The sequence below is a fragment of the Meles meles genome, chromosome 3 (assembly GCF_922984935.1).
Source record: "Meles meles chromosome 3, mMelMel3.1 paternal haplotype, whole genome shotgun sequence".
Taxonomy (NCBI): Eukaryota; Metazoa; Chordata; class Mammalia; order Carnivora; family Mustelidae; genus Meles; species Meles meles.
In genome coordinates, this window is record NC_060068.1 from 99,837,666 (window position 1) to 99,864,997 (window position 27,332).

At 45.5% G+C, this 27,332-nt stretch overlaps 1 protein-coding gene across 7 annotated transcripts in view; it reads left to right on the forward strand.

Annotated features, from left to right (window-relative positions):
- The window catches only part of PPP2R2B (protein phosphatase 2 regulatory subunit Bbeta), a 453,354-nt gene extending 426,720 nt beyond the window's left edge, over positions 1-26,634 (forward strand). For all 7 annotated transcript variants that reach the window (XM_046000716.1, XM_046000715.1, XM_046000714.1 and 4 more), the window contains 3 exons: positions 10,029-10,198; positions 23,050-23,141; positions 25,936-26,634. In XM_046000716.1, coding sequence (XP_045856672.1) covers positions 10,029-10,198; positions 23,050-23,141; positions 25,936-26,215 — 542 coding nt within the window. In that variant the 3' untranslated portion in view covers positions 26,216-26,634. The remainder of the gene's footprint in view (positions 1-10,028; positions 10,199-23,049; positions 23,142-25,935) is intronic.
- The last annotated feature ends 698 nt before the right edge of the window (positions 26,635-27,332 follow it).

Below are 27,332 nucleotides of genomic sequence, written 5' to 3' on the forward strand. Positions count from 1 at the left end.
TTGTCCCAGGGAAGGTGCGTTCCGAGGGATAGTCCAGGACAAGCTGTTGCATGTCTGTGTGCCGGTGCGGTTAGAAGACAGAGAAATCCATTTCACAACTAGTAGCTCTTCCGATCTGACTCCAATGGGAGAACACAGGAGGGTTTGGGCCCTTCTCACACCACACTTCCCTAAGCAGCATCTTCTTCCCTATAATTGCGGGTCCAGGCATGAGGCCACATGCTCAGCCCAAAAGATCTATCTCATCTCCCCTCCAAGGTGGGTACTCCTCTTAGCTCCATTTGGCAGCTAAGGAAAACGAAGCTAGAAAGTAGGCAAACCACTTGTCAAGGCTTCGTAACTTAGAAGCAATAGAGCTGGAGTTCAGCCTGGGCCTGCTGAGCCTGGGACCACCTGTCCTCTTAGCCATGGCACCTTGGACAGGAGTTCCAGGACAGCATCCAGCATGAGGTCCCGTGAAAGGAACCACACATAGGAACACCCTGCACAGACTCGAGATTCCCTCCAGCCTCTCTTCTCCTGGCCCCAGAACCCACACAGGCACCCTGCATGCTTCCCGTCACCTTCTGTCCCTGTTGTAATGTACGAGGTTTTAGCTTTCGGTTTCTCCCAAGTCAACAGTTTTCTTCTTTTTTTAATTATTATTTTTCTATTAATGTATAATGTATTACTTCCTCCAAGGGTGCAGGTCTGTGAATCATCAGTCTTACACAATTCACAGCACTCACCGTAGCACATACCTTCCCCAGTGTCCATCACCCAGCCACCCTCTCCCTCCCCCACCCCTCCAGCAACCCTCAGTTTGTTTCCTGAGATTAAGAGTCTCTTACGGTTTATCTCCCTCCCCGGTCCCATCTTGTTTCATTTTTCCCTCCCTTCCCTCCATGAATCCCTGCCCTCCCTCTCAGATTCCTCATAGCAGAGAGATCATACGATAATTGTCTTTCTCTAACTTATTTCGCTCAGCATAATACCCTCTAGTTCCATCCATATTGTTGCAAATGACAAGATTTCAGGGGGGTTGATGGCTGCATAGTATTTCATTGTGTATATACCACATCTTCTTTATTCATTTATCTGTTGATGGACATCTAGGTTCTTTCCATAGTTTGGCTATTGTGGACATTGCTGCTATAAACATTCGGGTGCACATGCCTCTTCAGATCACTGTGTTTGTATCTTTAGGGTAAATACCCAGCAGTGCGATTGCAACTGGGTTGTAAGGTAGCTCTATTTTCAACTTTTGAAGACTCCATACTGTTTCCCAGAGTGGCTGCACCAGCTTGCATTCCCACCAACAGTGTAGGAGGGTTCCCCTTTCTCCGTATCCTCACTAATACCTGTCATGTCCTGACTGGTTATTTTTGGCCATTCTGACTGGTGTGAGCTGGTCTCTGACTGTGGCTTTGATTTGTATTTCCCTGATGCCAAGTGATATTGACAACTTTTTCATGTGTCTGTTAGCCATTTGGGTGTCTTCTTTGCAGAAATGTCTCTCCATCTCTTCTGCCCATTTCTTTATTAGAGTCTTTGTTCTTTGGGTGTTGAGTTTGATAAGTTGTTTATAGATTTTGGATACTAACCCTTATCTGATATGTCATTTGCAAATATCTTTTCCCAATCTTTCGGTTGTCTTTTGGTTTTGTTGACTGTGTGTCCTTAGCTGTGCAAAAGCCTTTGATCTTGATGAAGTCCCAATAGTTCATTTTTGCCCTTGCTTCCCTTGCCTTTGGCAATGTTTCTAGGAAGAATTTGCTGCGGGTGAGGTGGAAGAGGTTGCTGCCTGTGCTCTCCTCAAGGATTTTGATGGATTCCTTTCTCACATTGAGGTCCTTCATCCATTTTGAGTCTGTTTTTGTGTGTGGTGTAAGGAAATGGTCCACTGTCATTTTTCTGCATGTAACTGTCCAATTTCCCACCACCATTTGTTGAAGAGACTGTCTTTCTTCCATTGGACATTCTTTCCTGCTTTGTTGAAGATTAGTTGACCATAGAGTTGAGGGTCCATTTCTGGCCTCTCTATTCTGTTCCATTGATCTATGTGTCCTTTTGTGCCAGTACCATGCTGTTTTGATGATGACAGCTTTGTAATAGAGCTTGAAGTCCGGAATTGTGATGCCACCAACTTTAACTTTGTTTTTCAACATTCCTCTGGCTATTCAGAGTATTTTCTGTTCCATATAAATTTAAGGATTACTGTTCCATTTCTTTGAAAAAAAATTGATGGTATTTTGATAGGAATTGCATTAAACATGTAGATTGCTTTGGGTAGCATAGACATTTTCACAATATTTGTTCTTCCAATCCATGAGCATGGAACATTTTTACATTTCTTTGTGTCTTCCTCAATTTCTATCATTAGTGCTTTATAGTTTTCTGAGTACAGATTCTTTGCCTCTTTGGTTAGGCTTATTCGTAGGCATCTTACAGTTTTGGGTGCAGTTGTAAATGGGATCGACTCCTTAATTTCTCTTTCTTTTGTCTTGTTGGTGTATAGAAATGCAACTGATTTATGTGCATTGATTTTATATCCTGACACTTTACTGAATTCCTATATGAGTTCTAGCAGTTTTGGAGTGGAGTCTTTTGGGTTTTCCACATAAAGTATTACATCATCTGCAAAGAGTGAGTGTTTGACTGCTTCTTTGCCAATTCAGATGACTTTTATCTCTTTTTGTTGTCAGAATGCTGAGGCTAGGACTTCTAGTACTATGTAGAATAGCAGTGGTGATAATGGACATCCCTGCTGTGTTCCTGACCTTAGCGGAAAAGCTCTCAGTTTTCCCCATTGAGAATGATATTCACGGTGGGTTTTTCATAGATGGCTTTGATGATGTTGAGGTATGCACCCTCCATCTCTATACTTTGAAGAGTTTTGATCAAGAAAGGATGCTTTACTTTGTCAAATGCTTTTTCAGCATCTATTGAAAGGATCATATGGTACTTGTTCTTTCTTTTATTAATGTATTGTATCACATTGATTGATTTGTGGATGTTGAACCAACCTTGCAGCCCTGGAATAAATCCCACTTGGTCGTGGTGAATAATCCTCTTAATGTACTGTTGGATCCTATTGGGTAGTGTTTTGGTGAGAATTTTCTGTGTTCATCAAGGATATTGGTCTGTAATTCTCTTTTTTGATGGGGTCTTTGTCTGGTTTGGGGATCAAGGTAATGTTAGCCTCATAAAATGAGTTTGGAAGTTTTCCTTCCATTTCTATTTTTTGGAACAGTTTCAGGAGAATAGGTATTAATTTGTCTTTAACTGTTTGGTAGAATTCACCTGGGAAGCCATCTGGCCCTGGGCTCTTGTTTGTTGGGAGATTTTTGAGCACTGCTTCAATCTCCTTACTGGCTCTGTGTCTGTTCAGGTTTTCTAGTTCTTCCTGGTTCAGTTTTGGTAGCTTATACATCTCTAGGAATGCATCCATTTCTTCCAGATTGTCAAATTTGCTGGCATATAGTTGCTCATAATATGTTCTTATAATTGTTTGTATTTCTTCAGTGTTGGTTGTGATCTCTCCTCTTTCCTTCATGATTTTGTTAATGTGGATCCTTTCTCTTTTCTTTTTGATAAGTCTGGCCAGGGGTCATCAATCTTATTAATTCTTTCAAAGAACCAACTCCTAGTTTCATTGGAAACTACTGTTTTTATATAAGTGAATGCTGACTTCCCCACTCTGATACCTGGGAGCTCTGCCACACTCAGACACCCCTGATCTGTGTGTGACCCTGAGGGTCCTGAGACCACACTGTCCCCGTGAGGACTCCACCCTGCTTATCCTCTGGAGCAACATCCCTTAGTGGAGCAGACTTCTAACATTTCAATTGTGTACTCCACTGCTTGTCGGGAGGCGGTCCCTCCCCCGCCGTGATCTATCTTCCCATGTATCAGGTCAGATTCACTTCTCCACATGTCCTACCTTCCGGAAAGAGAGAGCTTTTCTGTTCATAGAATTGCTGTTCTTCTTTTCTTCGATCTCCAGTTGAGTTTGTAGGTGTTCAGCATGGTTTGATACCTATCTAGCTGAACTCCTGGGACAAGATGAAATTTAGATCTCCTATTCCTCCACCATCTTGCTCCTCTCTCAACAGTTTTCTTCTGAACTCTTCCTCAGTCTCATCGCTTCCCCTCTTTCCCAGGATTGCGATCCCATCTTCAGTTATCCTGTGGTCTGAGTTGTCTCAGGTGAACAGTGCTCTGCCAGACTCCATTAAGGAGAATATGCTTAGTTACATGCAGACATGTTCCTAGCTGCACAGATTATAACACAAACTCTTTCTGTACGGGACACCTAATATACCCTGTAGGACTTAAAAGAAGTGTCGGTTGCTTTTGCCTATAGCATCATAACCCCAGGTATTCTGAGGAACTCTATACTAGAGAAATGATAGGCTTCAAGTTATGTGTGGGGAAAAAAAAATACATTGAAATAGTGGGGAGGGAGATGGTGTGATCGAATAAGATGTGAAGACAGGACAAAAGCTGTTGGTTCTCAACCAAGGGCAAGTCATACCCTCCCAGGACACAGTTGGCCATTTCTGAAGCCATTTTGGACTGTCCCATCTGGGGCTTAGGGAATTAGTGGGCAGAAGCCAGGGATGATGTTAAAGATCCTATAGTGCCCCATAACAAAGAATGATCCATCCAAAATTTGGTAGCGCATAAGATGAAAAACCTGAATTCCTAAAGAATAAATTTTTTCTGTGTGCAGGACTCCTCAGCATCTCTAATAGGCTAATTGCATTGTCAACCCCCAAAACTGAGTAGGAGTTTTCCAAGCTCTTTTGACCTCAGATTCCAGAATTCCTAATGTATTCCTGAGTACTCTGCTGAAGTTATCTTGGGAAGACTAGCCTAGAGTACAGGGGCATTGGTAGAAGAAAATTAAAAGACAAGACCTCTGAGATTCACCAATCTTACGATCTGAGAGGTGGGAGGCACTTGGTAGACAATCCTACCTCCTTCATATGACAGACAAGAAAATGGGTCCAGAGAGCAAGTGATGGTCCAGCCTTTGAAATGAGAGGCAGATCAGAGGTTAAAAACATAAACTGGCAACAGACCAAGTTAAAATCCTTGCTCTGCCTCCTATGAGCAATAGAACGCATGCCTGAGTTGACTGACTAGACTGATTTGTCCAAACTGGACATAATACCTGTGAATATTGAGTAAGTTAATGTATACAAAGCACACAGTTTAATTGTTCAACAAGTAGTAGGTATTATTAGGGGCTGCTAATTTGTGTCCAGCCTGGATTCCAACATAACATCCATGACTCCCAGGCTGATCGTCTTTCCAATTTCCCATATGGGCACATGGGAAGGTAAGAAGGAGTAGATGAACAGAAGTGCGCACTCATAGGTACATCTAGAAAAGTAGGGAGCCCACTTTGATTCAGTTGTTTGAACAGGGAAATGATATTGACGGAGCAAGGGAAGGGCTGATTGTGGAGACAGTGTGACAAGGAGGCAGACAGGGGGTCCTTTGAAAGCCTCTGTCTACTGCTCACTAACCATATGATCCTGAACAAGCTACTAGGCCTCGCTTGGCCGGTCTCATCTCTAAGTAAGGGCAGTGAGAGTACCTTCCTTATAAGTGTGAGTGTAAGTGGGATCATGTATACAAAGCCTGAGGACCAGAAAGTATAGATACCATTACTGCTGTTAGTGTCGTCATTGGGGTCTCTGAGACACAAGCTCTCTGTTGGCAAATCTGACACATCCCCACTGCTTCAGTCTGGGCTGTTAGGATTCTCATCCAGAGTCCTTCCTCACAAAGGAAACAAAACTTGTCTTTGCTATATCAAAGATCTCTTCTTTTCTCCTCCCAATGGCTTTATGTTCTAGAAGCTAGTTGAAAACCATGTAGGTCAGCAGGATTGTTAATGCTAAGCCAAGGCTCTCCAAGAAAAATGCCCAGGCACTCAATCTTTTTGTACCATGTGTTTAGTAAATTACATGGAACACACAGTGGTGTTCCAGCTGGGTCCCCAGCACCTTTCTTTCCCTCCGATAATGCTGTAAAAATCTCACTTACTTGTGTCTATAACTAAATGTGATCAGTTAACATTTGTCCTTTCCTCTAGCCTGTGAGTTCCATGAGAGTAGGACTTGATCTTTCTCCTGGTGTCCTTGGTATATAGGGCCTGGCATGTGTCCATCCCCCCCCCCAAAAAAAAAAAAACTTTGTATGTTCTAGGTGATTTACTAAGTGCTCTGTGCATATGTGTGCATGCATGTAAAAGATACTCAAATAGCTGATAAATGATTGTTCAGGCTGAATTAGTAAAAACCTTGAATTACAGATAATGGAAGATATGGAAGGTATTTATTTATTCATACTTTTCAAAGAATTGGAACAAAGTCGAGGAGAATAGAGCATTGCTTTTTCCTTTCAGGACCTAGTAAGTTAATAAATATTATCTTCCTGTAGAAATTAAAAATAACTTGTCAGTATTCGTCCAGCTAACATATTTAGTGAGCATGTCTTGTGTTTCAGGGACTACAGCAGGGCAAAATAAAAACCCCTCCCCTCATAGAGCTTATATCTTAGGGGACACAAAATACATTAAAAGCCAGTGCATATAAACTGGCGGAGAGGGGCATTGAGAAGAAAGGTTGTCTTGCTGCTGACAGGCCACAGGGATTAGAATCCAGGGGTGAGAGATGGCCTGGGGGTCTGGACTTATTGCGATATGAGGGTCTTGAGTCATACAAAGTCCTGAGGTCCCCAACCTATGCTTGCTGATAATGATGTAAAGCTTGAACTCATGAGCCCTTATTGTAGAAACTGTATTTCTACTGTGTTGGAAATGAGCTGATTCTGTTGAGGACTTTGGCTATATGAAAAGGATAGGGTGGGAGCAGTCACCATTCACCCCTCTACCCGCTATCATCTAATTAATACACAATAAAAAATATCCAGTGTGATAACCGGGGGAAAGAGCCTTCTGGCTTTGTGATTCCATGATTCTATGTAGACTCTACCCTGGTTGCCTGTTCAGAGCTACACCAATAAGGTCTTGGGCATGAGACAGGGCAGAATTACATCATGGTTAAGAACAAGGGCTTTGAAGTCAGGTGGATTTGTGTGCAAAATGCAGCTCTACCCCCACTTGAGCTGTGCTGTCCGCAGATGGGTTACAAAACCTCTCTGTGCCTTCGTCTTTCACATCTGTGAGCATCGTTCCTATGGGAGAAGATTAGTGTAAGGACTAAATGGAATTAAACAGGTAAAGCGCAGAGCCTGGAACATAGGAAGCTTCCTGTAAACAGTCATTATCAACACTGTGAAATGTTGCTGCTGAATGAATGAATGAATGAATGAAACGAAGTCATGGAGTGGATGTTAAAACTTGGATATGCACAGACAGGGAATAAGCCACAAAGTGCTGTGATGGCTGGTCCATTGTCTAGAACCTGCCCTCTTGGGTCATACACAGTAATTAGTGGTAGGCTGATGAGAGAATTGTCTTCTTTCATTTCCGCTCCATCTTCTGGGGCTGTCGTTTTGGGGCTTTATGAGGTCGCTGCCCTAGCATCCCAAATGAGCCCTGTATACAGAGAACAGATTGCTAGTATAACCTTGTAAACATTCTTTATGTCACTGAAATAGCCCACAAGTTCTATAGTTCTCAGTCCCCAAGTCTCAGTCTGGAATAAAATATGATTGGCTGATACAGAACCAGTACATGCTAATGAGGATAAAAATAGCTCCTGACATTTATTGAGAACCTACAGTGTGCCAATCATATGTTCTAAGAAATATGCATCCCCCTTCTGCAGCTGGGAAAACTGAAATCTTGGAGTAGGAAATAAAATGTGAACAGCTGGTAAGTGACAGAGGCAGAAACTGATGGACTGCAGGGGCCAGTGTGCTGATCCCGTCCCATCTACGACAGGTGCATCAGGTGGAGAGGACCATGCGTCAAGGCTCCCACTTGTCTGTTGAGATGTTTGCATGGGGCCTGCCTGGAGTTCAAAAGTCCCCAACCCTCATGAGGTTCTGTGCAGGAGAAACTAATGTGAAGATCTAGTTCTCGATTATGTTCTCAGAGTCCAAGGGCCTTCCTGAATGCTTAATGTCCAAGAGGTTTTTCTGTGTCAGTGGCTTTAATTCTCAATTCAGTTCTGATTGATGAGGGGTTTTTGTGGTTCTCTTAAATGGTGAGGTGACAATTAGTATTTTGGTTTGGCTGAGAGTTTAATTCAGCGAGGTTTGAAAGGCAAATTACTATAGCTTAGGTTTTCTAAGTGTGTTGAGCGAGAAAGAGCTCTGAGGATGTGTTACCTTGCAGAATGGTGTTCCATGTAGCCTAACATTGTGATACAAACACTTGTTAAGTGGAACCATACTCAATTACCATTGTTATAGGTTAAAAGTAAGTATGGACAAACGCACCTAACTCCCCATCAGATATGCTGAGCCCCCAGACAGCAAAGAATTCATTCACTGATCTAGCTTTGGTTCTAATCAAGCAACACATGTTTATTGAACATTTGTGTGGAAGACTTTCAGTCCATAGAAAGAAGCTGACAAAGCAGTTGAGATAAAAGCAAATGCAAGGATTGTTAAATAATAATGGGAGGGTACCTGAGCTCCTATTAAAAAAGCAGGCCAGACCGAGTTGGGGTAGGGGGGGCTTTTCCACAAAAAGATCATTTAAGGCTAAGATAGTAGTGAGAGATGAGATCTGTGAGTCCCTCACACTCTGAGGGACTCAAGAGTTTGAGTCAAGGAAGGCAGAACAATCGGGCATAGAAATGGGAAAGGTCAAGATATACCTAAGCTTTGGGGCGCCTGGGTGGCTCAGTGGGTTAAGCCTCTGCCTTCGGCTCAGGTCGTGATCTCAGGGTCCTGGGATTGAGCCATAGGGCTCTCTGCTTGGCAGGGAGCCTGCTTCTTCCTCTCTCTCTGCCTGCCTTTCTGCCTACTTATGATCTCTCTCTGTCAAATAAATAAATAAAATCTTAAAAAAAAAAAAAAGATATACCTAAGCTTTATTCTGTACATTCAGTTAGAACCAGAGAAGTTCAAAATCAAGGTAGACAGACACAGGACAGCCGCTTCTGATGGGATCTGCTGTCCAGCTGAGGAGGCTTGCGTTCATTCCTCTAAAGTGGAAATCAGGTGAGGCTCAGAGCCACGAGGAAAAACTGACCTAGAGATATGAAAATAAATACCCACACACAAGCCTGTCCATGAATATTCATAGTAGCCACAAAGTAGAAACCCAGGTGTTTATCAAGTGTTAAATCGATATACCACATGTGGTGTATCCATACAATGGATATGTAGCCATATTCTGCTGTAAACAGGAGTGAAGGGCTGAGACCTACGACAGCACGGGTAAACCATGGCAACGGGGGTACCGAAGGAAAGCAACCGTCACAGGGAAACTCCATCTCCTGTAATTCCATTTATGGGAAATTAGGCAATTCCATAGAACAAGAAAACAGATTAGTCATTTCCTAGGGCTGCAGGAGTAAGGAATGATGACTAACTACAAATGGGTATGGAATTCGGGGGTGGGGGGGGCAGTTGATGAAATTGCTTGAAATGTAGACTGTGGTGATGCTTATACAATTATGTGATTATACTGAAAAAAACCAATGAACTCTAAACTACAAATGAGCAGATTTTATGGTACATAGTTTTATATCTCAAAAATCTTATGTATCTTAAACACATTTTTTAAGCATCTCAGATGACTCCAATGTTGATAGGAGCAGTGACACGCAGAGACCAGGGAAATTGTGAAATAGTTAGGTATGTCGACTTAGAGCTTGGCAAGGCTCTGTGCCCGACCTCTGGATGGTACGGGTCCTGGGCGAGTCCTTCCATGAGAAAGAAAATGCAAAAACCAGTGAACGTTCTTTCTGCTTCCAGGTTCTCTATCAGTAACTTACTTACATCCTGCAGATTCTACTCCAGTGAGACTGCTGGCTTTCTGGCTGGCCCAGACGTGGTAGAGTTAGTTGATAAGGATGTACTTATTTTCTCTTGTTTTTGCTTCGGTTCTGCAGTTTTTGAAGAGCCTGAAGATCCAAGCAACAGGTCGTTTTTCTCTGAAATTATCTCTTCGATTTCGGATGTGAAGTTCAGCCACAGTGGGAGGTATATCATGACCAGAGACTATCTGACCGTTAAAGTCTGGGATCTCAACATGGAAAACCGCCCCATTGAGACTTACCAGGTATGGACCACTACCTACCCACAGGTACATAAAGCACTTCCTTTGCAGACCTCCACATCAGCTTCTGGCTGCAAAGGCTTACAATGCGTAAGAGTAAGAGACCGTACATCATCATGTCATGTATATTGAATAAAACGGTGCAGTCTGTAAGTGCCGTAGGGTATTAGACAAGGGTACATAAGGAGGGAGCTTGAATTCAATTTAATCCGTATCTACTGAGCGTTTAATGTGGGCTGCATAGTATACGTAGAAAGTACACAAAACAGCAATGGTGCTGCTATCCTAGAGCCGACGGTCTGGTGGAGAAGCCCAGGGATGAACAGGGGACTGCGTAGGTGGTGATGCTCGAGATGGTACTGGTGTTACGGAATGCAGGCTGGATCCTGCCCAAAACAACCAAGGGGCACTCGGAAAGCTTCGAGGATCGGAGGTTTATTTCACACCGGTGGGCCCAGAAGAGAGTAATTGCTCAAGGTCTGGGCCCTGAGCACAAAAAAAAAGGGCGTTGTTTATACACTTATACTTCTGTATCTGTGCCACTCTTGGGGTGGCAGCCGGTGGGGCGAGGGGGGAACCCGGAATGGCCCTGGGGCCAGTACTGGGATTCTCCTGCTGGATTGGTCAGCCGCCTCAGAACACAGATTTTCCTTATCATTCCCCCCCTTTGATGCCCCTTTAAACACCTGGTTTAGAGGGCATCGTCTATATTATCTACAGGGCAGTAGTGAGTAAGGAGCATCTGGAGTCTGACCTTGGCAATTGGTGCAGTGGTAAACTGGTGAGGGCATTAAAAATACAAGGACTAAATGCTACTGTGAGGAGCATAAGGACGAGGCCGATGAGGAGGGGAGAACCAAGGGAACCGTTTGCCGGTTATGGTAATGCGAGAGTTTGCCCCCTGCCCCTCACTGGGTCGGGCAAACTGAAGGCAGTGAGGAGAGCCAAAGACCAGGACTGACTAGGGTCAGGAAAACCGTAGTGAAATGTGCTTCAGAGTAGACAGCAGAGGGCCTATGAAAGTGGGGTCCACAACCTTAGAGGGCGCCACCGTGGCTAGCCAGACAGCAGATAAAACCTGTGGACAAGTAAGGGCAGTAAAATACCCTAGGATCATTCCGTAAACCACAACAATGGCGTCTCTGAGGAAAGTCCAGTCAGAAGGGGCAACAGGGTAGAGTCCGACCCCTAGGATGAGGGATATCGTGCTGGTGAGAACTAGGGGTCATAGCGAGCAGGTGTCCATCCGTCGCTGGGGTCTCGTCGGAGGCGAAGGCAGAGTGCATCTGCGGGGTTTCGCAGGACTTCCCACTGGTGTGGCTCTTCGTCTGAGAGATGGGCTTTTTTCACTCTGGAGTGGTGGACCCACGGGGTGACACCAGAGACTTTAAGGGCAGTAGGGAAGGTTAGAATAACAGTGAAGCCTTGTCCACTGTGGTTTGAGGGGATCCCTTTTTTCAGTCTTTGATCCAGACTGAGTCTCCTGCCTGGAAGGAGTGCACCTGGGACCCTAAGGAGATTGGGGTCCTCTCAATGGTATTACCTTTGTCATTTACTTAGGGTGGCCCCCAGGGCCTGAAATTGTCTTTTTTTTATCCCCAATCTGATGTAAGTTTCCTGGAAGGCTCCCCAGGCACAGGGGAGGCCATCCATACACTATTTTGAAAGGGGAATAACCTAGTGTCCCAGGTGTGCAGCGGGCACGGAGGGCCAGGGGCAGCAGATCTGGCCCTGGGAGGCTAGTCTCCTGACAAAACTTTGCTGAAGTTCCCTTGAAGGTGCAATTCATTCACTTTACTTCCCCAGAGCTTTGGGGCCATTAGGCGGTATGGAGCCTCCAAGTGTTGGTGAGAGACACGGTCAAGACCTGCACAGTACGGGCTCACTGGTACTATGGATTGTTAATGGCAGGCCGAACTGGGGCACGATCTCCCACAAGAGAACTTTGGTTACTTCCCCGCTTTGCTCAGTCCTGGTCAGGAAGACCTTGACCCATTTAGAGAATATCACTAGGAGACATCTGAACCCCCCTGCTCGGCTGCACGGCTGTGAAGTCTATTTCTAGATCTTTGAGAGGGGTTACTCCCCTCCTCTGGATACCTGGCGGGGGCCGTGGTGCATTATATATAGCTCTATATAGGTTGTGCTTCGCTCACTGGTTGCTCGGCCCAGGGTTGGCAGCTGGCTGATGCAGCCGTGCTTCTGGAGGAGGGCCTCTAATGCAGTTTTTCCCAGGTGGGTGAGTGGGTGGTCTTTTTTGACTAAATGCCCTCCTATTGCTGTTGGGATGAAGACGCGTCCATCTGGCATCACCCACCATCCCTTTTTAGTCAGGGTGGCTCCCTTAGCCATGGCCCTTTTTTTCTTTTTAGTGTAACTGGGCAGAAGGACTTCTTCCGGGGGTGTCAGGACCATGGTGAGGGAAGGGGCTCCGTCCATGTGCTTACCAGCTGTGGTCTCGGCAGCCACATCTGCCAGATGATTTGCCCATGCTATGGGGTCGTCTCCTTTCTGGTGTCCCTTACAATGCAGGATTGCTACTTCCTTTAGAAGACCACTGGGTGCAGGGAGACGGCTACCTTGTTGATGGACCACAGGTCTTGGACTGGTCGATATCCCCCTCCTGGCTTCTTAACTGGCGGGAGTGGGGTGGTCCAGGCCGACTGGCACTCGATTAGAATACCTGCTTCTTTAAGTCTGGCCAGATGTTCTAGAATGCCAATCTTAGCTTTTTGTTGGAGGGGGCATTGCCTTTGCCTCTAGTGTTGGGCTCCCGGGATCAGTTCAATAAGGATAGGGGCCCAGTTCTGGGCTAGTCCATGTGGGCTGTCTTTAGCCCATACTGAAGGTGAGCCTCAACTCCGGCTGGCCATTTGGCTGGGCCTGGGCACTGAATAGCCTTCATTTTTTTCGGTGTGGTAATTGCTGGCACCGAGTCCCCATCTCCTTTTGCCCTCGGTTTAATTGGAGGCTGGTGTGCCCGGTGGCCTCCAAGTTTATCTGAGCCCCAAGCTTAGAGAGTATATCTCGGCCCAGGAGGGGGATGGGGCAATCAGGTAACTAACAAAATCCCCCGAGTTTACACTGACGAACCTGGCAAGAGGGCTGCTGTATTGTCCGTGTCCTGGTAGCCCCAAGGATGGTTGCAGTCTTTTGCTGAAAGGGGCCATGAGGGAGATGACAACAGAGTGCTCAGCCCCAGTATAACCATAGAAGTCACGGGTTGGCCCCCTATTTGGCCATGGGCTCATGGGGGCTAAGAAGAAAACAGCCTGGTCCCCCTTGGTCTGAGTCTATTTCAGCAAGGTCTATAAGGTCCCCTTTGGGGGGTTTTTCCTTGTAGCAGCTGGGCTTTTGGGCCTTAACCTGGTTGGGACATTTAGGTTTTTTTAATGACTCTTTCCTCCACAGTAGGCACATTGATCACTGGCCAAGAGGGTCTGGGATCTCCCCTTTTGGTGATTGGGGCCTCTCGGCCTTATAGACCTGCCATCAGGGCCACTCTGAGAACCCTTTCCCAGAATGAACAGGTGGGCTTCATAATACAGCATGGAACGGCCGGGCTGGACTATCCCGTTTTTATCGTGCCTCTCGGGTTCTCGCTTCCCTCGTACTGGCATTTGGAGGGTGTTTGGCCTGGTCTGGGGTGAAGCCTGGCCACTGGTCCTGGAGAAAGTGGATCCTCTGGGCCTGGGGCACTAGGGAGACTGACGGTGGTGGAGTGTTTGGAGCTGGAGGGAGCCATATGTTGATGGCCTCGGGGGTGCCTACGGAGGGGCACGGTTTATCCTAGGGAGCTCTAGTGAGGATCTGTGGAGGCTGGGGTTTCTGTTGGTCTTTGTGGGCCACCTGGATGAGGCAGTTAAGACCCTGGCCTGTCCCTGCCTATTGCAAGCGAATCGCACCCAGTGGGGAGGGTCTGGGCAATTCCTAGTCAGTACAGAAACTGGTCAGGGTGTCCTGGCTCCCCTGTTACAATTCGTCACACCTGATGAACTGTTGGGACATCCAGTGTCCCTTCTGAAGGCCATGTGACATTAAAGTGGGCCATTCTAACTCACATAGAGTTCTCAATTTGCCTGGATGCATCTTAACTCCATCATCTTCTGAAAAATCCCTTTTTAAAAAATTTTTTAAAAGATTTTCATTGTTTGACAGAGAGAGATCACAAGTAGGCAGAGAGGCAGGCAGAGAGAGGAGGAAGCAGGCTCCCCGCTAAGAAGAAAGCCCGATGCGGGGCTCGATCCCAGGACCCTGAGATCATGACCCTGGCTGAAGGCAGAGGCTTAACCCACTGAGCCAGCCAGGTGCCCCCCTTTTTAAAATCTTTGTAGGTTTACTCTGCCTTGATCCCACAGTGATGTTCATGGGTGCGGTGGTGCAGAAACAGACAAAGCGTGGGTCCCCCTCCCGAGAAGAGACCAGTCAGATGCCTGCCTGTCCACCCTCCCGGAGGAGACTTGGATGCCTCTTAGCCATAGCAAGTCCATATAAACCCCGGACTGGTGCCCTGAAGGGCTCGCCATAGACCCGATAAGGTCACCACGGAAACAGGTTGGGACCCACTCAGGCTCCATAGTCCCAAGACCATGGAGCCACAGCATCAGTCCGCCTGACAAGCCAGGTCAAACTAGCCAAAACAATAGTATGTTCATAGATGCTATGTTCAGAAAGGAGTTCTTTGTATATTAAATATAGAACACGGGCAGAAAGAAGAGTCTGGAAATGTAAGCCCTGGTAAAGAAGATTTGGTTATTTTGTCTTCAGGCTGAGTGCAACGGAAACCATTAGAAGGTTTTACATTGGAAATGACAAGAGGAGATGATCGCTATTGGCACTGAAATGGTGGCATGTAGATAGAGAAGTAGGAGGAAAGTCTGTGAGGCACACTTGCTAATTCAGTATGGAGGAAAGAAGAGGCAAGAAGACAACACAGTTTGTTGGCTTAAGTATTGGCAAAACAGCTGGTAGATTTATGGACAAAGGGAACAAAGGAGAAGGCAGTGTTTAGAATAGAATGGCTTTTTTTTAGAAGATGAAGACCAGACTTTGAGGCAGAAAGGATTTGAAGAAACACATTTCAGTAAGAGCGCAATAGAAGCAAAGCTCAACAGGCAGGGATAAACTAGTCTTTTTTAAAGATATTTTGGTCTAGATTAAAAGAGGTATGAAAATTTTAGATAGAGGAATTTAAGTTACATATTTTTTCTTGAGCCATAATTCAGATACCACGATATTCACCCTTTCAAAGTACATTAGTGTATTCACAAGGCTGTGAAAACCTCATCTCCCTCCAATTCCAGAATATTTTCATCACTGACTAACATTCCGGTTGGGTTGGGAAGGAGAGACGATAGGGGGAGTGGGAGGAGGTAGAACAGTTAACAATATTGTTGCAATATTCTGGCAAGGGCTGATAGTAGAACAGGATTGGACAACAAATTGGATGTGTGATGTAAGAGAAAAAGAAGCACCAGGAATCATTCCAAGGTTTTTATCCTGAGCAATTAGGAAAATGGTGGTGCCATTTTATGTAGATGAGGGAATCAAGATTCAGTTTGGGACATGTAGAGCCAAGTAAACACCCAGAAATTCCAAGTAAACAGATCAGTCTCAGTTTGGGTATACCTTAGCTTAGAGAAAAGCAGCAGTCAGGACCGTGCCCTGGGAGCCCAGTGTTCACAGGTTGGGAAGAGGAAGTGTGAGAGTAAGGTTCTAGGAGCCAAGTAAAGAGATGATTTCAAGGAGGAGGAATCACCAACTACCAAATGCTGAATCAAGTAGGAAAGGACTGAAAATGGCCATTGGATTTAGCAATGAGATAGGTGTAGGTGAATGGTATTAATGAAGGTCTGATTGGAGTGGGTTTTGAGAGAGACTATAAATAGAAGGACTACATGTAGTCCTTCCAAGGGATTTTAGTCTAAAGGGCAACAGGAGAATGGGATATAGGCATAAGGAAGTTATCACAGCATCTTTGATGCTGAAGGGAATAAGCCAGGAGAGTCAAGCAGCTGACTCCTTGAGGGAACAGAGTCCATTGCAGAAGGCTATAGGTGGGAAGATGGGTGATTCATCCATCAAAGGAAGGAGAGAAGAGTAAATAGCGACGGACGCATTGTGATGGTAGCCATAGATGGTTTCTTCTTGTTGCTTCTGTTTTCTCATAAAATAAGAAGCAAGGTCATTAGCTGAGTGATAAAGAAAACTATAAAATACTCATCCATGAGAGAGGCAGGGTTGCTCAGGGATCCAGTTGAGTAAAATGGAAGGAGAGAGATGGACCACTGAACCGCAGATACATGAGGAAGGAAATAATGGATGAAGGAAAGTAGACCGAAAAGTGGATCTGAAAAATTGATAGAATCCAGATGGTAAAGATAGTGAACTAAAAAAAGAGGTAGCAATAGAGCAGGACTTGTTCAACAGGTATAAGTAGGGTCATGGCAAGTCACATCATGTGGCCAAGGAAGCAAGGGATAAAACACATTGAAAATGATGAGGCCAAGTAACTGAGAGACCAGATTAATGATCCAGGAAGAATAATGGTAGGAGATCCAGGTGCTAGAATTGCTTCAAGGAATGTGACAGAGGAACTCAGAACTGTTGCTGACTGTAACAAGGTAGTCAGCAGGGAGTTTGGTTGGTGACATGGCTTCAAAGGACTGAGGGCTTTAGAACAAGAATCATTGTCTGGAGTAGCAGGGAGCCCACTTACCCCACTTTGACACAAGAGTGGCCACAGGACAAGCCAATCTTTCAGAAGAAATTCAGAGAGAAGATTGAGGACACCAAGAACTTTGACCAACTGTGAGTAATGCAGGGTGCTGTGAGAAGGTTTTGGGGCCAGAATTCAAGAGGATGTAGGTGCTTGAGATAGTCTGTGGTTGGAACCACCTGCCCCCCAGATCCTGCTAGACTTCAGAGCCCCACTTCACAGCAACTGCCTCAAAGCTCTTACCTTCACGTTCAGCCCAGGGTGAAGCCAACTTGAGTGTCCTCTTCCAGCACACCTCTCATGTTACAAAGGACAATGACAACTAGAACTGGAGTGTGGGTGGTATGGACAGAGTTGTGGCCTGGTGGTGAGCCTGGATGACAGAAAACTGGATTTAGTCTCTTCAGTGGCAGGAGCAATTAGTACTTTCATTTTAGAGAAAGGCTTTAAGAGCAAAGCTGGGTTTAGAACCCAGTAAGCTCACTATGACATGGAATAATCAGCATTTTAAGAGCGTGATTCTCAAAGCAAGTGCAGCTGCCGGTAGATGTGGAAATGCTCTTTGTCAAACACTTTGAGACAAGTCTCATAACACACATACTGAAATGAAATATTACAGAAGTGTAACTTTAGATAGCATATTTCAAAACAATTTAGTCAAATTTATATACTATACCTAGATTGGTAACATACTATGTAAGAGATGGCAAATAAACTGTGACTGAATTTCTAGAACATTGTTGAAAAAGATGGTGAAGGCTGGCCCCGTGGGAAATAATCCATCACCAGTTACTAATGCTTTCCCTGGGGAGGGGACTAAGTAATGTGCCTGTTCTGTATTTTCATACACGCGTCCACTGGTCTCCAGCATCTTTCCAGGAAGGAGAAACTGTAGACTTAAGTATCATTAGTTCTTTTCTGTCAACATCAGTATCATCAGCTCTTTTCAAGCTCTCCTACAAAACAAGGGTTGGCAAATGGTGGCTGGTAGGCCAAATCCAGTCTCCATCTGTTTTAGTCAAAAGTTTTGCTGAAACTACTGCCACACCTGATCGTGGGTACATGGTTGCTTTCACACTACGAGGGAAGAGTTCAACAGGTGTGACAGAGATGATATAACCCACGAGCTTAAAATACCCGCTATGTGACTCTTTACAAAAGAAGTTTGTTGACCGCTGAAATCTCAGAACCAACCAGCAGAGTTCCCACTTGCTGGGCCTCATGAACAGTCCCATTATCTACAACACAAGGCCTCCACAGGTATAATTAGGGTCGTGGCAAGTCACATCATGTGGCTCATAATCTGAGAACCTCTATGTTGGGAGGCTCAGTTTAGTGTCTAGAAGGCCATACACAATAGGAACGTGGACAACAAATACTTGGAACGTGAAGAAAAAAGCATCAAATTGGGTGAGTTTAAGTTTTCTCTTGCTCTGTGTTCTAGATGTATCTCAATGTATCTTACCTTATCCTCTTCTCTGATGGACAGAGGTCCATCTTGTTTCCCTAAGGTTTTATTTTTTGTTTGAGCCACAGAATGTAAACGTAACATACCTTCATGGTCGGTGTTCTTTTTCTTTAGATGACATCAAGTCAAGGCAGTAGGAGCTTACCAAAATTTAGCTGCTGGGAAGGAGAAAATACTGGCTTAGACTGGATTTTCCTTCAGATCTCTCCTGACTTTGTCTTTCAAGAATTATTCAGAGTTTTTGGCAATGTGGTTCCTACTAATGGACCACACTTCCAAAGCACACATGTTTTGATGCTTATTATTCACCTGTGATGTTTCTATAAGACAGAAGGCCAAAGGCAAAAGTTTGTATGTCAAGAAAAATTTGTGAAGAACATAGACTGAGCCAAAAAAAAAACAAAAAACAAATTTTAGTGATTATAGTGAGATAAAATAATGACTCTCCATTTCTTATAATTTTACCATTCCTTGACCCTTGTAGGATTCTGAGGAGTTCTGCATCCTAGAAACCTGCTTAACCATTTGTTTTCAAAACTAGTTTCTCCGTCCTCAAAATATACCCATGTCTTGCCTGAATAGTGCTCCATATCAGATCAGTGGAATGAGTAGAGGGGGAGAAGGCTGAAAATAAGGAGCTATTTGGCTCATTTTTTTCTCCAAAAAGTAGGAGAGCTGGAATACAGACATGTCTCATTTTATTACACTTCCAAATGCTGCCTTTTTTATACATATATTCAAATTGAAGTTGACGGCAGCACTGCATTGAGTAAATCTACCAGCATTGTTTTTCCAACATCACTTGCTCATTTCAAGTCTGTGTCACCATTACCATTTTCAAGCTCTAGTAGTAGTAGTAGTAGTAGTAGTAGTAGTAGTAGTAGTAGTAGTAGTACATGCTAGGACAATTCTGTGATGAGTGATCTCTGACATTACTACTTTAACTGTGTTGAGGTGCCACACAGAGTGCCCATATGAGATGGTGAGATCCAATAATTTCTGTTGTGTGTGTTTTGCTGCTCCACCAACCTGCCCTTCCCCCATCCCTCCTTCTCTGGCCTCCACATTCCCTGGACACAACAATATTGAATTAGGCCAGTTGATAACCCACCCCTGGCTTCAAAGTGCTCATGTGAAAGAAAGATTTCAAGCGCTCACTTGAAATCAAAAGCTAGAAGTGAGGAAGCATAGTGAGGAAGCCACGTAAAAAGCAAAGTCAGCTGAAAACTGGGCCTCTTGTGCCCATTTGCCAGTGACTGTAAAGGAAGGGTTCCTGAAGGGAATTAAAAGTGCTACGCTAGTGAACAAATGAATGACAAGAAATCGAAACAGCCTTAGAAGAAAGTTTAAGTGCTCAGAGAGGAGTTCCAGCCAGCCCCAGCATCACCTTAAGCCAAAGCACAATCCGGAGCACGGCCCTAACTCTCCTCCATTCCGTGAAGGCAGAGAGAGGTGAAGAGGCTGCAGAAGAAAATGTAAAGCTCGGGAGAGGTTCCATTTATAAAACACTCATAAGGTTCAAGGAAAGAAGCCATTTCCAAAACATGAAAGCACAAGATTAGCAGCAAGGGCTGATATAGAAGCTACAACAAGTACTCCAGAAGACCTAGCTGAGACAGTTCATGAAGGGGACTACACCAAGCAACAGTTTTCAATGTGGACAAAACAGCCTTCAATTGGAAAAAAGACGCCATCAAGGAGTTTCATAGCTAGAGAGGAGAAGTCAGCACCTGGCTTCGAAGCATCAACGGACAGGCTGACTTTCCTGTTAGAAGCGAACGCAGCTGGTGACTAAGCTGAAGTCAAAGCTCATTTACCATGCTGAGAACCCTAGGGCCCTTAAGAAATATGCAAAATCGACTCTGCTTATGCTCTATAAACAGAACAACAAAGCCTGGATGACTGCCCTCTGTTTACAACATGGCTTACTGAGTGTTTGAGACCTACTGCTCAGAAAAACAGAAAGGATTCCAAGTCCTCCTGCTCACTGATGATGGACCTGGTCGCCCAAGAGCTCGGAGGTTCATGTACAAGATTTATGTTGTTGCATGCCTGCTAACATAACATCCATTCTCCAGCACATGGATCAAGAAGTCATTTCGGCTTTCAAGTCTTATTAGAGAAGAACTACATTTCATAAGGCTAGAGTTGCCCTAGTGATTCCTCTGATGGGTGTAGGCAAAGTAAATGCAAAGCCTTCTGGAAAGGATTTGTTATTCTAGGGAATTCACGGGAAGAAGTTAAACTATCAACATGCACAGGAGTTTGGAAGCAGTTGATTCCCATCCTCGTGGATAAGTTGGGGAGGCCCCAGACTTAAATGAAGGAAACCACTGCAGCTGTGGTGGAAATAGCACGTGGAGCCTACGGATGGGACTGAACTTGAGAGGAGGAGGAGCTGCTGCTTACCAATGAGCAGATCACGTGGATTCCTGAGCTGGAATCTACTGGTGAAGATGCTGTAGAGATTGTTAAAATTTCAGAAAAGGCTTTAGAATATCACATAAACTTAGTTGATGAAACAGGGGCAGGGTTGGAGAAAAATTGGCTCCAATTTTGAAAGAAGTTCTGCTATGGGTAAATGCTATTAAACAACATCGCATGCTACAGAAGAATCCTGGGAAAGACAGGCCATGGATGTGGCACACTTGGACTGATTTGAAGAAACTGCCGTCCCCGTGCCAGCCTTCACCAGCCACCCCTGCGGCCAGTCAGGACAACACTGAGGCATGCCCTTCTACTACAAGAGGACAACCCACCTGAAATCTCGGATGATTAGCATTTGTTTTCAGCAATTAAGTATTTTTTAATTAAGGTATATACATTGGTTTTTTTTTTAAGATAATGCAGTTTATTGCATACTTAATATAGTGTAAACCTAACTTCTACTCACTTTGTTATGATATTCACTTTATTATCGCGGTCTAGAACCCACAGTATCTTCAAGGTATGCCTAGACTAAAAAAACACACTTGGCTTGAATTGCCCACTGGATTAATTCCCCGCTTGGCACACTGCCCTTCAGAAGCCACAGCTCTCTATTTCCTCTGTCACAACCCAGAAACAAGTCAATGAGACATCAGGAAAAGGCAAGAAAGATCAGGGGACCCAGAGGCTCATCTTGTCCCCCACCTGTTTTATAAGTAAGTGCTATTGGAGCACAGCCTCACTCATCTGCTTATACGTGACCTGTGGCTACTTCTGCATTACCAGGGCTGAGTTGAGAGGTCGCCACAGAAGTCTATGGCCCACAAAACATAAGTATTCACATTCTGGCCCTTGATAGAAAAGGTCTGCCGAACAATGGTCGAGATCAAGAATCAGCCCTTCTTTTGCCCACATATTCTCTTCTGCTCCTTTGCTCAAAGACTCTTAACAATCATGAGAGATCCGCAGCTGTGCAGACAGAAATGGCCTCCCACGCCACACTTGTCATATGTCCGAATGGTGGCAGAAGAGGAAGGGAACGACAAGGAGTTAATTTACAGCCGAGATCTCAAGTGCACGACATAAACCTCACCCTCGCGTCCGCTCCCCCACCTCACAATGCCAGAAGGGCCACCACAGATGGATTCTCCTGTCACCAAAGCAATGAGGCAGCTACCCTGACAAGACCCAGGACTATTTGGGAACAGTCATTTGCAGAGTTAGAAATACTTGCACTGTCCAAATGACTCAGAGCGCTTTTCAATCCCCAGAACATCTCCGGGACCACAGGGTGAATGACCCAACCGGGCTGACCGGTCTCATGTAAAATTCCCATCCAAGAACTTCATGGGGCCCCAGTGCCTTCCAGCCATGCCGCCTCGATTCCCCAGCATCCCTGCCTTTCTTCGTTCTCATCTGCAAGCTTTGCTGCTTATTTCACTGAAAAATAGAAACAGGAGAGAAGTGCCCGTACTCCGGGACTGCAGCCTTCATATCCGAGTCTCAGCAACAGCTCACCTTGCACACACTTCTCCAAGTGATCATACCAGAAATGAACAGGGCAAACCCAACCTTGCACTGGCTCCAGACAAAGATCCAGGAGCCATCTTCACCCCTGTCTTCTCTCCATGTGTCACAGTTGCACCATCCACCAATCCTCCCCTTTGTCCCTGCAAACATGCCGAGAGGCTGACCACTTCCTCCCGCTCTGCTCCCTGCCATCATCGGCCCCCAGGCTCTCCCTGGCCTGCCTGCCTCTGCTGCCTCCCATTATCATGGCACAGCTCCGTGTTCCTTTCTGCGACGTCACCTCCTGAGGCCCACGTGAACACTCACCTGCCCCCACGCTAGGATGAGAGCAGGCCAGCGGCGTTTGCTCGCTGCCTATCCCAAGCACAGAGGACACAGGCCATAAACATTGGCTGAATCGAAGACCAAATGAATGGCATCCTCTGTGCATATTTGCTAATGAAAGTGGAACTTCACCCACTGGGCCCCTCTGCAGGCCACAGGCCACCTAAGCAAGCTTGCTTAATCCACACTCACCACGTAAGCCGCTCACCAACCCAGCGTGACAATCCTAGGTTGCAGAGGGGCCCAGCCTGGATTCAGACCCAGGCTGTCTGATTCCAGGCACATGTATACTGGAAGAACTAACAGCTCACATCCCCAGAGGACGTCTTCGCAGAAATGAGCATTTCTAAAATAGTAACTGACCCTCTTGATGTATTTCCCCAACAGGTTCATGACTACCTCCGCAGCAAGCTGTGCTCCCTCTACGAAAATGACTGCATTTTTGATAAATTTGAGTGTGTGTGGAATGGATCAGACAGGTAAGAGAAGCTCTGTGGCTGGGGAACCTTCCAGAGGTGGGTCCTGGGCAATTTATCCCGAGCACGGCGTGGTCAAAGGGGGTAGGAATCAGGCCCCAGGGCCTGGCAGGAATCCACTCTGTGGGTCCCTGTGTTTCCCTTGAGGTCAGACCTGGATGTAAGGGAGGGATGCAGTGAGACCCCTGAATCCTCTTTCAGGACTGACACAGGTGACCATGGGACATGAACGAGAAAATCCCATCTCTTACATACCAGATGCCCCCCAGAGCTAGGTCAACATGGCCGAAATGAAGAACGCTAATAATGCACCAGTAAATTCCAGCGTAAACAGTTCCAATTATTGCAGTTCCAATTATTGCAAAGTATGCTTTCTAGATGGAAAATTATCCCTAGACGCTTCTAGTGTAGACCTGGCCAAAGGCCAGGTGAACCCCGGTGGTGGTTCATTAGCTGAATTCTAGTTGGCCTCATTTATCATAGTCCCTCAAAGTGATTTATTATTGTTTTAAGGCCTTTTATTTCAACGATACTTCATATTACCTTCTAATAGTTCATTTTTAGTTTGACAAATACAGATGATTCCCCGCCTTCCAGAATGAGATACAGGCTACCAGGGGCTGATTTAGTGTTTTGAGGAACACAGCATCTACCATAGTGCTTGCAAACACTACCTTCTGTCGGGACAAGGCATACAGGGACTGGAGCGTTTAGTAAAAACAAGTGGTTTCTGGCCATTCCCTGGCTTCCTTTGCCAATGAACCAAAATGTGCCTTCCTCTTAGCAGACCTGAAAAGAATCCGCACATCACAGAGGACCCAAGTCACAGCACCCCATTGCTATAGGGCAGAGGGAAGAGACAGCAGAGAAGCTGTGATGTATGAACTGAGGCTCCTAAGGGGAAAAGTAGCTGGCCCCGGCCCTGTGTTTTTAATTTTTATTTGTAGTTTATATAAAGACATGTATTTACATGTACATATAAAATTGTATTTACATATACAATTTCTTTGCTTTTTCATTATTAATAAATTCTATTTGTTATTGTCCTAATAACTTATCTTAACCTAGACTCACAAAGTACGTATCAGTCACCTTCTCACACATCCTGTTACAGAATCCTGACTACAGGATGACAAGGTTGTTGTCATCATCCCCATTTTATAGCTGAGTAAACTGAGGCTCAGCAAGGTAAAGTGACCTGCCCCAGCTCCTGGGCTAGTAAGTAATAGGACAAGAGTAGGAAGTTTTGAGTCTGAATCCTAAGATTGACATTCTTTTCATAACTTCACTATTTCTTTCCATAACCAAAAAATTCTTGGTTCAGGTAAGGTTGAGAGGTTTGGGTTTTTTTGTGTTTTGTTGTTATTTTTTTTTTCCCAAACCAACCAACAAAAACCAAAAAGCAAGGGCTTTCTCTGTTTAAACCAAGTTGAGCCATAGTAGAGGAAGACCTTGTCCATTCGTGGGGAGCAGTGAGGCCACTGGCAGAGTGCTGGGCCCTGGGGTCAGGCACATGGGGGTGGGAGGCCCAACCTGGCCATTTCGTCCCAGTGTGACACTGTGCAAGTTAGTCCCTTTTCCTCAGGTGTAAAGCCTATCTAGATTATGTAAGTCTGAGCAAGATAGGGGTGGGGGGGTGTTTCCAGCGCTCAGCACCCTGCCTGATAAGATAGCAACAGCTTCTTCCACTACCCAGACAAACACATTCACCACGTCCATATCCTGGGCCAGAGTTACACAAGCCAGCCCCTGACTGGCTTGCCTAGCACAGCTGACCCAGCACCCAGAAACACATACCCCAGGCTGTGGCCCTGGGCTCTCAGTTTTCCTTGCACCTGTCTGCACACTCCCACCACGTGAACACAGAGGCGGCGCTGTCCTCCTAACCCTAACCAGCCGGCCAGGGCTTCACCCACCAATGAGGCCAAGCACCCACGCGCCAGCAGCAGCCACCCTGGTTGTTACCGAGACAGAATGATCTTTCCCTCCACCCCGACCCCAGGCTGGCTCTATATGCAAACTGTCACCCGTAAAGAGTCAGTCCCCTGCTTCTGGAAGGCTTTGGCAGTCACTGCCCTCAGTCAATCATAAATCCGCCTGAGGGTGGAGAACTCTTATAAAAATGTGGACACCATCTGTCAACCCACTAGCAAGCCTTTGCGCTCCCCAGTTCTTCTAAAATTTGAATTTGTTTATCTCTTCCTGAGGGAGAGCACGATGACATCCATTTTTTAGCAAAGTTTGCTGGCAAGGCTAAATTGAGAGCTGGTTCTTAGCAGGGGGAGGATGCTCGAGGCTCAGTGTACTGTTCTACCGGCCTTTCTCCCACCGTGCGGGCAGCAGAAAGCCTTAGCGGCCCGGCAGCACAGCCCCACTCCCACAACCACACTTTCCGTGTGCAAAACCGATGTTTTCAAAAGGGCTCCTCCTGTCCTGACCTCTCTCCAGCCTTGCAGTCTTAAGGAAGGTAGAGCTGGGATCATTACAACCACAGGACTCACTGAGCCAAAGAACCAAAAGGGGACCCATCCCGAGTTGTAAGTAACAAGGAGGATTATCATGAGCCTTCACTTCCAAACCAGCCCAAGAGCTTGTTGCTTTTAGGGATTCAAAACCGAGACCACAGATAGTCACACTGGCCAGTCTGTCTGGGATCTTGGGTTTTGGTTTTTAGTAAAACGATGGTGCCAGACGCTGGCCACGATGTGGTGTCATTGGCCCCAGAAAGACAACGGGGATATGCTCCTGCCTTTCTCCAGAGCCCTCAGTGATTCCCTATTTCCTCTCTACCTCGCAGCGTCATCATGACAGGCTCCTACAACAACTTCTTCAGGATGTTCGACAGAAACACCAAGCGTGACGTCACCCTGGAGGCCTCGAGGGAAAACAGCAAACCCCGGGCTATCCTAAAACCACGGAAAGTGTGCGTAGGGGGCAAGCGGAGAAAAGACGAGATCAGTGTCGACAGTCTGGACTTTAGCAAAAAGATCTTGCATACGGCTTGGCACCCTTCAGAAAATATTATAGCAGTGGCGGCTACAAATAACCTATATATATTCCAGGACAAGGTTAACTAGGAGGACAAGTTATTACTTAATAATCTCACATACTGAATACTAGTCAGACATGTTTTTAAATGTTTCTTTGGGTCTTCATTTGATGCATTGACATTAATTTCCCTATGCAGAAAACAATTGGGATAGAATTAAAAGGAGTCCAACTTTCCCAGATCCCCAGGTCTAAGAAACTTTTGTCAAACCCAATAGGTTCTGAGACACTTCTGGTTAGAATTGAGAGCTGCCAGCTAACACTAATTCTTCATAGTTGACTTGAATTTCTGATGCTTTTCTTGCCCAGTTTTCTCTGGTGGGTCCAGTGTTTTGTTTCTAGGTGTCTGCTGAGATAAAATGAGGTTGTCTGTAGTATTTAAAGAGAAAAGATGTTTTTTTTTTAATTAAGCAATTCCATTTGATTGAAAAAAATCAACAAAAAATAAACACCGTTTACTCTTAGAGAATTTCTACTTTTTTGTGTGAAAAAATCACAAGCGGTCGGCATCTCCCTCCCCCGCCACACTTTTTATTAACAGTCTCATTTGAAGCAGAGATTTATGTCATGAGGCAGCGAAGGGGACACAGAATGAGAAGGGAGGGGACACATCAGCACAACTTTTTTTTTTTTTTTTTTTTTTTTCTGGAAACGCCATAGAAACAGCCTGAGAATTTGGCCAGGAAACCCCATGAATGCTCCAGGGGACATAAAGAGAACACTTTCTACACAGTGCTCCTCAGAGTTAGCTTGGCAAGGCCATGTGGGGCCAGATTCCATCTGCTGCTTTGTTACTCTTGCTTTTTGTCATTTTAAATCCTCCACTTACACGTTCATTGGCTTTTTCTCTTCAACCTTTTCCAGCTTATTTATTGCATTGACTTCTAAAGGCCGGTCCTGGTTGTTTATTACCTGGCATTCTAAGTGAAGCAATGGCGCACCACCCCCGGCCCCCTGAGAAAGGCTGGTCTGTTCCTCTGGGGCACGCCTCCTTAGCAGCCCCCTCCCCTCTTCCTGGGTTGGGTAACCAAAAGTCACAATCCATCAATCTCCACTGCAGCCAGCACAGAAATGGCCGAGGCACATGCTGATTCGTGCCGTCTCATCAAGTGTTTCTAACCCACCCCAAGCTCACCATCTGGACAA